This window comes from Lactuca serriola, chromosome 9, assembly GCF_051521515.1.
Source record: "Lactuca serriola cultivar US96UC23 chromosome 9, Lser_US96UC23_V15, whole genome shotgun sequence".
In the NCBI taxonomy this organism is placed as follows: domain Eukaryota; kingdom Viridiplantae; phylum Streptophyta; class Magnoliopsida; order Asterales; family Asteraceae; genus Lactuca; species Lactuca serriola.
Genome location: NC_136416.1, coordinates 166,828,074 through 166,841,737, shown reverse-complemented (window position 1 = coordinate 166,841,737; position 13,664 = coordinate 166,828,074). Strand labels below are relative to the sequence as shown.

The 13,664-nt window shown below is 37.5% G+C and overlaps 1 protein-coding gene across 1 annotated transcript; it reads left to right on the top strand.

Moving 5' to 3' along the window:
* The first annotated feature begins 3,472 nt into the window (after nucleotides 1-3,472).
* On the top strand, nucleotides 3,473-4,720 carry LOC145076272 (uncharacterized). The gene is made up of 2 exons (XM_079022209.1): nucleotides 3,473-4,222; nucleotides 4,508-4,720. Exons 1-2 carry the CDS (start codon nucleotides 3,473-3,475, stop codon nucleotides 4,718-4,720), a joined length of 963 nt encoding a protein of 320 aa, XP_078878335.1.
* The last annotated feature ends 8,944 nt before the right edge of the window (nucleotides 4,721-13,664 follow it).

Genomic DNA, 13,664 nt, shown 5'->3' with positions numbered 1-13,664 from the left:
CGGTGATGTAGGATACTACGACCTCGTCCGACAATGTGGAGATGTAGTCATCTACCAGACTATAGATGGCGACCACGGACTATTATAGACAACCCCGTGGAAACACCAGCAGGCTAGTAACCTGTAGGTGATGAATTACGAGTTCAGGCGATGTTACAACTACGTATTCATGCGATGATAGTCTAACCCTTATTATGATGTACGAGTCCAGGCGATGTTGTGGCTACGTATTCATGCGATGATAGACCAACCCTTATCATGATTTACAAGTCCAGGTGATGTTGTGACTACATAATCATGCGATGATACCCTAACACTTGCTAGACACATATTGAGGGAGTAATCCCCGGATTAGTATTGTCTATGCAATGTAGGCGATGATCCTTAGATAAAGTTCGTAGGAACAATCATATAAGGAAATACGATGTAAGGAGATGAGAAGTAAATATGATATAGGAGATGACCCTTGAGATAATATCTTTAGAGAAGACTAAAAGAAGATAATGGGGATGGGTAATTGGGTTGATTGTTTGATTGTTTGAACATAATAATTATATTATTGTGGGTTGAAAACCCTATGTACTCACCAGGTTTCCCAACCTGACCCACTCAGTTTATGTATATCACAGGTGACGAAGTGAAGTGACATTACACTGAGAGATTTAAAAGAGATGTAGATCATTAGTGTAAATCATTGTAAGTTCTGTTTATGCTTATGTTTCGGTATTAACGATGACATCCCAAACATTTTAAAATGAAATAAATACGTTTCTTCGAAAATGTTTTAATAACGTATTTACCATGTTTTTCTGGGAACAAATTCCGCAACATTTTTATAAAATGAAGTACTCTGATTTTTATAAAACATAAACAAAATCGGTCTTTTCTGGCCGTGAAAATGGGGATGTCACACGGGTGCAAGTGGATCTTTAAGAAGAAGACCGACATGGATGGAAAAGTACACACATATAAGGCACGATTGGTTGAGAAGGGCTTTACTCAAACTCCTGGAGTTGACTATTACGAGACCTTCTCACCAGTAGCAAAGATCAAATCTATAAGGGTTATGCTAGCCATAGCTGCGTTTCATGATTATGAAATATGGCAGATGAATGTCAAAACCGCTTTCCTTATTAGGAAGTTGGTTGAAGATGTTTCCATGAGTCAGCCAAAGGGTTTTGTAGATGCAAAGTACCCTAATAGAGTGTGTAAGCTTGAGAAATCCATTTATGGATGTAACAACTCAAATTTTTCAAACAAATTTTTCATTTTTAAAACATAATTGTTTCCATTAAAAACAAGGCATAATAGTTTAATTATTCGGTCAATACAATTATTCAAACTCCCAAGATCATAAAACAATCTTCAGTGTGTATCGATCATGCCGGCGCCTTCCCACGGTCCTCGCTAGTACCTGAAATACATACACAACAACTGTAAGCATAAATGCTTAGTGAGTTCCCCAATATACACTTACACACATACGCCTTTCCAGGCCCTGACCTTCCGGTCCTCAATACAACGCCTTCCGGCCCATAACATAATCGCCTTCCGGCCCATAACATATTGCCTTCCGGCCCACATATCATACATAGCACATATAACAATTAACTTACCACATATAGCATACATATCACATAACATATTCGACCTTCCGACCACACAGTCAAACCCTTCCGGGTACAGTATAGTGAGAAGACTCACCTCGTATATGCTGAAAGCTAGCAACTCCTGAAATGACTCGTGCACAACCGACGAGCTACAACCTCCCTATAACATTACGTAACTCATTAATACTTATCTCTTCTAAGTGTGACTATCCCTAAGAAGTCAGACTTAGGTCAACTCTGGTCAACGGTCAACGGTCAGCTCAACCGGACTCGGCGAGTACCATGGCGACTCGGCGAGTCTAGACGTCTTCCAACTTTCTGAGATTCCTTATCTACTCGTCGAGTACCCTCATCGACCCGACGAGTTACTCCTGGAAGAATCGCGGGGCCACCCCGACTCCACTCGCCGAGTCTGAAGAACAACTCGGCGAGTCCCAGTAAATCTTCAAGCTACTCGCCGAGTCTGAAGAACAACTCGGCGAGTCCATGCCATGCAGACGAGTAACTGCTTCCTGAATTACGTATGGTCCCAAGATATACAACCATGGGACCCTCTGGACGTCTAAACATCTCTTTACTGTGGGTATAACATCTGGGTAATAACATAATAACCCATCTAATCACTAAATGGGTTTTTCATAAACCCTAGGTTCATAGGCACATTAACTAACATAATTGGTCCGAGCATTACCTGAGAACGTTCTCTCTGTGTCCCCCAAACCTCAGGACTCGATCCTCCTTGATATTCCTTTGACCAATTTCTTCTTCTTCTTGTCTAACCAATTCTTCCAAGTTCCAAAAGCTTTCTCTCCTGCTCTAGACGTCCACAGCGATTAGGGTTCTTCTCAATCGACCAAAAGACTGAAAATGACGGCCTAAGAGGCGTTATATACGATTCAAACTGAACGGTTAGGGTTTCTGCTGAACAGCGTCGACTCGCCGAGTCCATACCTGGACTCGTCGAGTCCCGTCGCGATCCCGCGACCAAGTCTGCGATCCTACTCGGCGAGTCTAGGCTCCAACTCGCCGAGTCCCCTCTTAAATCACCCCAAAAACATAATTTAATAATACCTGAGATTCCGGGCTGTTACAATGGATTAAAGCAAGCATCTCGTAAATGGAATCTTTGTTTCGATGAGAAAGTCAAAGAGTTTGTTTTTTTGAGAAGTGAGGATGAGTCCTGCGTATATGTCAAAGCTAGTAGGAGCATAGTTAGCTTTTTGTTATTGTATGTGGATGACATATTGCTCATAGGAAACGACGTTCCAACCTTGTAGGAAGTTAAGTCCTGACTTGGGAAGTGTTTCGTTATGAAGGATCTCGGAGAAGCTGCTTACATTATGGGGATAAGGATATTGAGAAATAAGAGTAAAATACTAATATGAATTAGTCAAAGTACCTACTTGGACAAGGTATTGAAACATTTTAACATGGAGAATTCCAAGAAAGGAGAATTGCCTATCCAGAGCAATACCAAAATGAGTAAGACTCAAAGTCCGAGTACTGATGCCGAAATGTTTCAACCAAGAGTTTGACACATTTTACAAAGATAATGGAATCAAACATGAGAGAACTTCACCATATAGTCCCCAACAGAATGGTTTGGCTGAGAGAAAGAATAGGACCCTTTGTGTGATGGTCAACAGAATGTTGAACCAATCTAGTCTACCAAACCATCTATGGGGGAAGCATTTTTGACTGCTTGTTATGTCCATAATAGGATCACTAGTCGCGTGATTCCTACAAGCCCTTATGAGTTGTAGAAGGGTAGAAAGCCTAACCTATACTATTTGAAAGTGTGGGGGTGTGTGACTTATTATTGGACACCTTATTCTAAGAGATCCAAATTGGGAGCTCAATCTATGAAGAGTGTGTTCATTGGATATGCTCAGAACAACAAGGCTTACCGATTATTGGATGATAAATCTGGTGTTGTCGTAGAATCTAGAGATGTGGAAATCTTCAATTACAAGTTTTCTAGAGATGATGAAAAATCCAATAATACAACGTCTACAAGTACTTCTCGAGAAACAATCCCACCTCCTTCTTTTGTGGAGGAACCTAGGGAAGGTACTAGAACTAGAATAAAGAAAAGTTTTGGAGACGATTTCTATTCTTATTTGGTTAAAGGAACACAAAAGAAATTGAAAGGTGAGGTCATTTTTTCCATTAACATGGATGATGATCCTAAGACCTTTACTGAAGCCATGATGTCTAGAGATGCTCCTTTGTGGAAGGAAGCCATCAATGACGAAAGGGATTCGATTCTAGGTAATAGAACTTGGGAGTTTGCTGATCTACCCAAGGGTAGGAGACCCATAGGATCCAAATGGATATTCAATAAAAAATATCATCGAGATGAATCCATATCTGCCTATAAAGCAAGATTAGTTGCTAAGGGATCTAGGAAGCAAGAAGGGATCGATTATTTTGATACATATACCCCAATTGCTAGGATTAGTTCTATTAGAACACTTATAGCAATATCAGATTTGAAAGGATTGTACATTCATCAATTGGATGTGAAGACAACCTTTCTAAATGGTTATCTCAAGGAGGAGATTTACTTGGAGCAACCTGAAGGTTTCGCAATACCTAGACCGGAAAATAAAGTGTGTATACTTATTAAATCATTTTATGGGTTGGAGCAAGCTCCCAAATAGTGGCATGGGAGATTTGACACCACTATGGCTACTTATGGTTTTTCAACATAATAGTGATGATAAGTGTATTTATTTAAAATGAACTTCTGAATATATAGTTGTTACATGCATGTATCCTGATGATATGTTGATCATTGGCAATCACCTAGAAGGTATTCTTGAGACGAAGAAATACATATCCTCGAACTTTAAGATGAAAGATCTTGGAGAATTTGATACAATTATTGGTATTAGAGTGAAAAGGATAGGAAATCAGACACTTCTTTTTATTCAAGTGTGAAACCAAATGTGAATTCTGGTCGAGTAGTAGCTCAACTAGAATATGCAAGTGCAATTGGGAGAATGATGTATGCTACATATTGCACTCGACCTGACATCGCATTTGTTAAGCAAATTGAGTCAGTATACTGTCAATCTAGAGACGGAGCACTGGAAGGCAGTGGGTAGAGTATTGTGATACCTGAAAAGGACAATTTCTTTTGAGTTGAGGTATTCGTCATCCAACAGAATACTAGAAGGGTATCCTGATGCTAGCTGGATAGATCAGACCATTGATTCAAAATCCACAATTAGGTTGATTATTATTCTGGTTGGTGGTGTTATTTCTTGGACAAGCAAGAAACAGACATGCATATCGCATTCAATAATGGAAGTAGAGCTAATTTCCTTAGCAGTAGCGGGTTAAGAGGACGAATGGATTCGAGATCTACTTGTGGATATCTGTCTGTGGGATATTCTAATGCCTTCAATACTCATGTACTATGATAGTGAGGCCACAATGTCTAAATTATATAATGCGGTATATAATGGGAAGTCAAGTCATGTAGGACGAAGATACAATTTTGTGAGACAACTCATTGAAAGTGGTACCATCAAGGTTGTCTATGTCAAGACAAGTAGGAACTTGGCAGATCCGTTTACCAAACCTCTTACGAGAGATTTGTTTACATCTACCACGAGAGTCATGGGTTTAAAACCACAATATAATTGCTTAGTGATGGAAACCCAACTTGGCATTAGTGCTCTTAATTCTCAAGTTTAAAAGGTAACAATGAAGTCACTAACGATAGAAGGCACTATCATTAATGATAGATCTATGTGAGGTAGGATAGTACGTCATTGCCGAGAATGGCGTTGATTTAATGCTCTTAAAAACGTTTTTGAGACATCTAAGCAACAAAGATGTTGTAAAACTTTTCCTATATGCTTAAGAGGTGGTGCCGCCTCAAGTGAATATTGCTGGTTTATCTTCTAAAGGGTAATGAATAAGATTTATAGCGCATGACCCTACTAGCGCTCAGGGAGAACACAAAGACAACATGTGATGTGTGGGGGAAACTGGAGAGATCACAAGGTTCATGGTTTATGTAACACCCATAAAAATCATGCCAAATTTGAACTTTCAAAAACATTTCAAAACCATTAATCATTACAAAACTTGTTTTCAAAATGTATAATATCAGAGTATCCCAGAAACATAAACATAAATATGAGGAGCGGTACGATCACGCCTTTGCCATCTCGCGATCACCTGATGTACCTGAAACTGTAAGCCCAAGGCTTAGTGAGTTCCCCCAAAATACCCATACACACAACAATACTGATGTGTGTGAAACGAACTAATTTTTATCATACTCTTTAATTATGAATTAGATACACAAAGGCAGTGGACCTATCAATTGTGGTATAGTTAAATAAGTAGGGTATCGAACTCAGGGAACGGAAGTTAAACTAATTACTAATATTATCTAAGAACAAGTAATAAAAAGTAAGGTTTTATCTAGTTTTGCAAAACTAGAAACTTAACTAAAACTTAACTAACACTTAACTAAGCAACTAACAACTAAGACAAATAAAAATCAACTAAATTCAATAATAAAAGAGACTTATGTTTAGGTTTGAATCATTTGATCCTATGGTTGATTTAATGGTAAATGTGTCGGATTAGCTTTTCATTGGCTACCGATTAAGAAGATTAGGTTCACGTTCGCTATTACTAATCCTTAGAAAACAGATTAATTTAAGCAATGACCAGTTGTCTAAATTAATGAATTTCCTAGTTTATTAATTCGGGTTAAGTAAGACTTGTAGTGGTTAGTTAAATTAATAATTCACTTAACCTCTTGTTGATGGTTTATCACACAAGCTCACACATTAATTTACATATTCTCTAATTAATCCTAGTTTCACATTCTCTATTCCTAGGCACATAACAATGTTGTCACATAAATCACATGAGGTAAGCAATTAAGACATGTTCATGCAGCTTAATTACTTGTCAATTAACAGAAAATAGTTATGGTTAATGCATAAGGTTCTTTAACAAGCTTAACAAAACAATATCACCAAATTAAATTAATCCTAACCATAACATCAATCCATATTCACAAAGTCATGTACCCCAAACAGAAGATAAGGGTTTTAGTTCATAACTGTAGTAAAAACAAACTCAAAAATCATTTCAATTAATCCAAACATAGTTCTAATCAAGAATAAAGTGGAAAAATAAACTTATGTTGCCTTAATTCTTATTAGAATTGAGGATTAGGGTTCTTCACGATTTCCAAAGCTCCAGACGTCTTCTTGGCCGCAAAGTAATTCCACCAGGATTCTCTAACCAGCCTCAATTTGGGAATGTGACTTCTATTTATAATTTTCAGAAAACTGGTCTAGTCGTTGAGTATATAACCGACTCGTCGAGTCCCCCTTGTGGAATCCGTATATGGCAAGGACTTTACGTATTGCTTCGCGAACCTTCGTGGGTACTCGTCGAGTAGACGTCCCTACTCGCCGAGTAGCTTCAGAATTTGACTCTTTTCTTCTCTTTTTAGTTCCCGAGCTTCCAATCGCCTCTCCTGCTTCCTTTTTGCTTCCGAGCATATCTTTTGGACTGAAAATACAATTTTAACACTATTAAGTACCTTTTGTCCATAATTTGAAAATAATTAGCTAATAAATAATAAAAATCTATACTAAATATATAGCTAAATATGCACATATCAAATACACATATAATCATAAACAACATACTATGGGTCCAGTCAACCATCGGGTTGGAATACTTAGGCCCTCAACCATCCGGTTGGAATGCCAACATACTATGGGTCCAATCATCGTCGGGGTGGAATACCCCATGCCCACAACCAATAGGTTGGAATGCCCACATACTATGAGTCCAATCATCCTCAGGATGGAATACTCACGAGCCACAACCAACAGGTTGAAATGCCCAGGTATATTGGCTTTCGCATAAAGCAACTAAGCCTCAATCGCCAAACAAACATGTGTACATATAACAGATAATCACATAATAGTCTATAGACAAACAAACCAATCTAACGGATCATAGCCACATAACACACAATACCATCCTATCTACCAGGATACTGATCTGACAGATCATACTATCATAACATATCCAGATAACAATCCAAAAGGCCGGCCTTGGTGCCTTAGACCCTTGAGTATAGTGAGGATAACTCACCTCGCGAGTAGTGCTGAAGTACTGAAATCTCTGATCTCTGATCGCTGTCTCACCGGAAATCCTGTACTATCACATAATAAATATCAAGGTAATACACAAGATACTAGTCTTGACTAAGGGTCCACACAATCCATCATGTCCCTTCTCTCTTATTAGGCCAAGGCCCAATGCTAAATTCATAACCTTGAAGGTCCTTATGCAAATCTCATTATTGGCGTAATTTACCAAATTTGGCCCAACTCCCTAATTGGGCCTAATTCCAAGATCCATTATCAAAACATGGCCCAAAACATCATATTCATAAAGTCCAGCAAAGGCCCAAATCCAACTAGTCCATAAATAGCCCAAAACACGAAGCCCAATTGTCAAAAGCCCAACAAAGGACGTACGTGGGGCGTACTACTCTGGTACGTTGGGCGTCCTCATCCCGATGTTGACCACCATCGGGGTAATTGACCCAGTATGTTGGGCGTACTATATTTATGCTGGGCGTACGTAGTGGTTTGCCAAAATCTGAATAAGTGCTTAATGGCTTAAGCACTTAAGCCCAAACTTCAGATCCAGTGACCAAATGTGCCTAGGACCCATAAAGTCACGAACTTTATCATTTTAGACATCCATAAATCTCTTAATACTTGGTATTAATCCATTAAGATCGTCCTACTCCATGCATGGGACATCTTAAGCCATTGGGACCTCATTTTTATCACTCAAAACCCCTCTAAGAGTCTAGAAGGACAATTCATCTCGTCCAAATCACACCATGCACCATCTTGGGACTTTTGGGACAAGAAATGGTTCTTTAAGGCAAAAATGGCAATATGCATAAAGTTTGAAACTTTTTACCTCCTGGAGCTTCTAGGGCACAAACCAACTTCAGATCTATAAGCTTGATCTTCTTCTCCAACTCCTTGATGCAACACCTTTTTCTTAAAACACTCAAGAAACACTCAATAAGCTCACACACTCAAGGAAATGGATAGAGTTGGGGGAAAATGACTCTAAGCAGTGGAGGGTGAGGTAAGGGAGGGTTATGTGCTCATAATGTTGCTTATATAGCCCCCAAACCCTAAATATTAGGGTTTCATCCTGACATAAGTATGCCCAACATACACAAGTGTACGCCCATCGTACTAAGGTGGACCTTAGTACGCTTAGCATACTCCTTCTTGGCCTAAGGTTGCAACCTTGGCCTTATACTTATCTTGGGTCTACACTTCCAACCCCAAGGACTACAAATGACCAATAATTATAGTAAAGAGGGTTCAGAAATACCTGCAAAATCTTGGGATGTTACAGTTTAAACCTATAATGATACCATTGAATTGATCTCCTCTTGTTTGTTCTCATTAAACTAGGGTTTAATCTACATGACACCCAAGTGACATCATATGTCTAAGTGAAAGGAAACTTTCCAACTTGGTGGGGATTGTTGGAAATTATAGAGGAAATATTGTAAGTTGGCAAGTTTCCTCTATCCCATATTGGTGGGGGAAGAAACCTTTTTTGAGCTTATAAACCATTTCACTTGATAGGTTTTCAAAGCCTTTAGTGGATAAAAGGAATGGTCCAAGCCCACTTGTGCGCCTAGCCAAGCCGATGCCGTAATGCATGAAATGGCGCGATTTAGGCGCACTTGGCACTTTGCACGACACATCATTCGTTGGGCGTGATTTAGGCGCAATAGGGTTTCGATACTTGTAAATACATCCCTTAGGGAGCCGTATTCCATGGATGAATTTCAAAGTGCTCTCCCTCTCTTGGTGATTTCTTCCAGTTTTTCTAAGTATTCACTTTGTGTTTATCTTTTCTAGTGATGTTGGAAAACCAATAAGTCTACATTAGATCCTGGGGTTTTACTCTGTTGCTTACAACCAATAACAGGGAAGTAAAAACCTTTAAGGACTGGAGTCTGATCTGTGCAGTTCTCTAAGATCAAGATCAGCCGTTAACATGTCGGTTTTATCTTGTTGTTAAGCGTTTACTTTCGTCCAATAATAGGACACTCTTCTTCTAACATTCTTACAATAAGATCTAATCAAGAAGGATTGATCTGGTTTCTGGAAGAAACTTGGTAATCATATTAATAATAATTGTATTTCTTATTCACAACTAAACAACATATAATTATCAAAATTATTTGTCGGTTTCCTTGTGTGTCTATTGGTTCTGATATATACAACAGATAGACCCTTATCTTCTTTAAAGAGCAACTAGCATGCGGGCAATCCCTATGAGAGATCACTTAGGGGTTGTTCTTCATTATAATTCTTTGTGGAATTATAGATGCACACCAAAATGTTTGATGAAGTGCTTGAGATCGTCTAATATACATAGGACAGTCACTAGCTTAGCGTTGATTAATGTGTTTCTGATTGTTCTATAAGAGAATGGAACGTTATGTTGGATTAGGTGTCTAATCCCATAACTATAATTGGTATGTACTTGACCCGAAAGTAGCATGGTCCTTTTGGGTTGCCTTCACCGGAGCAATTTGATAGGATGAATATTTGAGAAAGAGGTTATTTATGATTTATTAACATATTATATGAATAATGTATTATTATTTAATTGGTATTGATCAAGAATTAATTTGGAATTAATTTAGTGATTAAAAGAGACTGATTGAATTTAGGGACTGATTAGGTAAATCAATAATATTTATAGTTTGGGTTAATGATCCATGTTGATTAGGGATGGGCTAAATCTATGTGAGAGTCCATGAAGAGTTAGTCTAAAGGGCCTATCATATGGATTATCGGAATAGTTAAATGTTTAAGTAAATAAGGGTTTTATTTAAGAAACCCTAAGGAATACACACTATAAATTGAACCCTTTGCCTTCCCAAAATAGGCCAAGATTTCGACGGTGAAACCCTAACCGATTTTGGTGCTTCCTAAGCTCTTTCTCATAAGCCTCTTCTTGCTTTTAGTGTTTGTGACTTATTTGGGGTATCATATTTGTGGTACTAAGCTCTTGAAAGGCCAAGTTCTACAAGCTACAACAAAGAGGTATTTATCTAACTTGTTTTATGTTGTAAATCTCAAAATTGTATGCTAGTTAGGGTTCATGCTTTGGATAATATGAAAATTGCATGTATAACTTGAGAAAACTTAGATCCAAAACATTAAGGTTGTATGTGCACCATATGATTGTTATAATGCTCAAAACCCATCACGTTCATATTATACTTTTGAGTATTAGTGATTGCAAACTAAGAAGATAATTACTTTTATCTGTATATGCATATATGAGAAAAAAGACAATAATAAACTTCAATCATACTTTGAGACATTTGACTTAAGAAAGTTTGTAAATACTTCGATATCTACGTGAGAAGTGTAAAGAAGATAGCATTAATGTTATGTTTATCATTATTGTTGTATTGGAAGAGAGAAATATCGGTAATCTTGGAATTTGAAAGAGGAAAGATTTTTAAATTGTGTTTTGTAAAGGTTTGAACATGGTTTTTAGAAAGGCATTAAAAACAATCGATTAAAATCAAATTGTTAAACCGAAGAATCTATTAATCAAATATATTACCTATTAATCAACTATATATTGGGAAAAAACATGAAACAATCAAATAGATCATTAAAAAAAATTGTAAGTTATTTTCATAACTATTTGTACTTTATTTTTATAGATTATCTATTAAAAAGTATATTATAGAATAATTAAAGAAGGGTATTTATGTCATTTAACATAAATACATTTTAAATTCTTTGCAAACCAAACAATATTGTTAAAATGAATGGTTTTCTTTAATGAAAAAATTACACATTAACCCAAAAAAGTTTTTCCAATTTGCCCATTTAGTCTCAAAACTTTTATTGGTGTTTTATGGGGGCATAAAGTAAATGTCTACCTCCTTTTTTGATCACTACTACCTAATATTATAAACCATATCAACTTTATTGTAAGTTTTTTTATTCAAAACAATTAAACCCACTACATAGTCAACCAAATAGTCAAAAGTAAAAGTCAAAATTAAGAATTTAATTGTTGGGTCCGGAAAAAATCTGTAACGCCCGCAGATTCGGGCTAGTCAATTTAGAGACAATGAGCGTCAAAAATGAGTTTTTAATGGAATATTATTTAGAAGGATTAATCTTAACAAGTTGTAGTATATGTTACAAGGGTTCCGTACATATAAAAAATTCCGAAATCCGAGCTATAACGAAGAAGTTATGGCTCGTCGAAGTTTTACGGCAAAACCGACACGACACCGAGAGACGTAAATAGTGAATTTACGATAGATGACTTTTTAGCCTTAGTGATCTAAACAAAAGTTGTAGTATACGTTAAACCGAGAACATACAAAAGAAGAACGCCCAAATCTGACTTTGTATGAGGAAGTTGTGAATTTTCTAAGATTTGGCTTAGTAGTGCACGACCCGAAACTCGAATTTTAGTTCGAGCGGTTTTTGGATTATGTGACCTAAATGAGAATTGAAGATCTCATTAATAGGAACTCAATGGTAAAAAGACAGATGAAAACAAAGTGCGTATGAAGGAGTTATGATTTTTTTACGGTCATTTAACAGTTTAATCTCCTCGTACTATTAAAATTAAGATCGGTCGAGATTAGCCAACAGAGTCTAAACGAAAGTTGTAGAATATGATACTGCCTACGTGTGGATATAAAGAACATCGAAAACAGAGCTCGTATGCGAGAGTTATGGTTTTTCTAAGTCGGGAGGGTGCTGTGCGAGTTTGGGTGACGTGGCGCGATCGCAACCGTTGCTTTCTCCCCAAGAAAAGCCATCAGATGATGACACATGGCACTGAATCGGCGAGTCATTGACCCAACTTGGCGACTCCAGCTGCCTGGCAGCCTATAAATAGAAGTGTCGGGTTCCCTCATTCTTCACACCATTCCAACCTCTTCTCTCTCTCTCTCTCTCTCTCTAAACTCTCTCTCTAGCCCCCAACCCCCCCTAAGCCTAGGTAAACCCCCTAGCACCCGAAGGAAGCCCCGAGGTTCCCGAAGCCTCGATAAAAGAGCCTTTTGGCTCGGGAACACTACTTCAGGAAGCCCGGTTTTCGAGAAAACCCGTTGTAAGTGAGCTACGCCTAACCTATCTTTAGTATAGCTTATGTTTCAATATAGTAATGTTATTAGGAACTTATAATGAGTATTTGGGCTATTATTATGAGTTATATAATTGTCGTTATAATATCTTTTTAACCACTTGCGGTACGGGGAATCTGGTTTGGAGGGCCGCTTGGGTTGCTGGATTCAGAAGTGCTATATGCCAAAATGATCCCGCCCTCCGGTGTTCCATGTCTGGCACCTGTCTGTACATAGTAGGTGAATAACATTTTTTAACTCTTATATAATAGTAACAATAACTAGACTATTAATTAGTCTCATCAAACATTAGACAAAACTCTAGTGGTAATGATACTAAGTTTTGTCCGAGGGAAATTGTTTTAACAGTAACGAAGTATTGTCCGAGTGCCGAGTCACCACTTTATCAGGTGAGTGCATAGTTACTTTCATCTTATACATAGATATGAAGTATTATATATATATATATATATATATATATATATATATATATATATATTACGTGCTATGTGTGCATATTATCTGTATACTTGTTATCTATGCTGGATGAACGATTTTATACATGTTTTAAATGATTTAAATTGTATATGTATTTTATATCTACGAATATGTTGGGTAAAACATGGGTAAATGAACGAGGAGGGATGAAAGGGGATATAAGTAAACATTAGTGACTATGAGACTTAGTGCCTAAGCCCTGGAGACTATGTGACGTAGTGCCTGTTGTATAAACCCTGGTGACTATGAGACTTATTGCCTAAACCCTGGCGACCATGCAACATAGTGCCTGTTGTATAAACCCTGGCAACTATGAGACTTAGTGCCTAAACCCT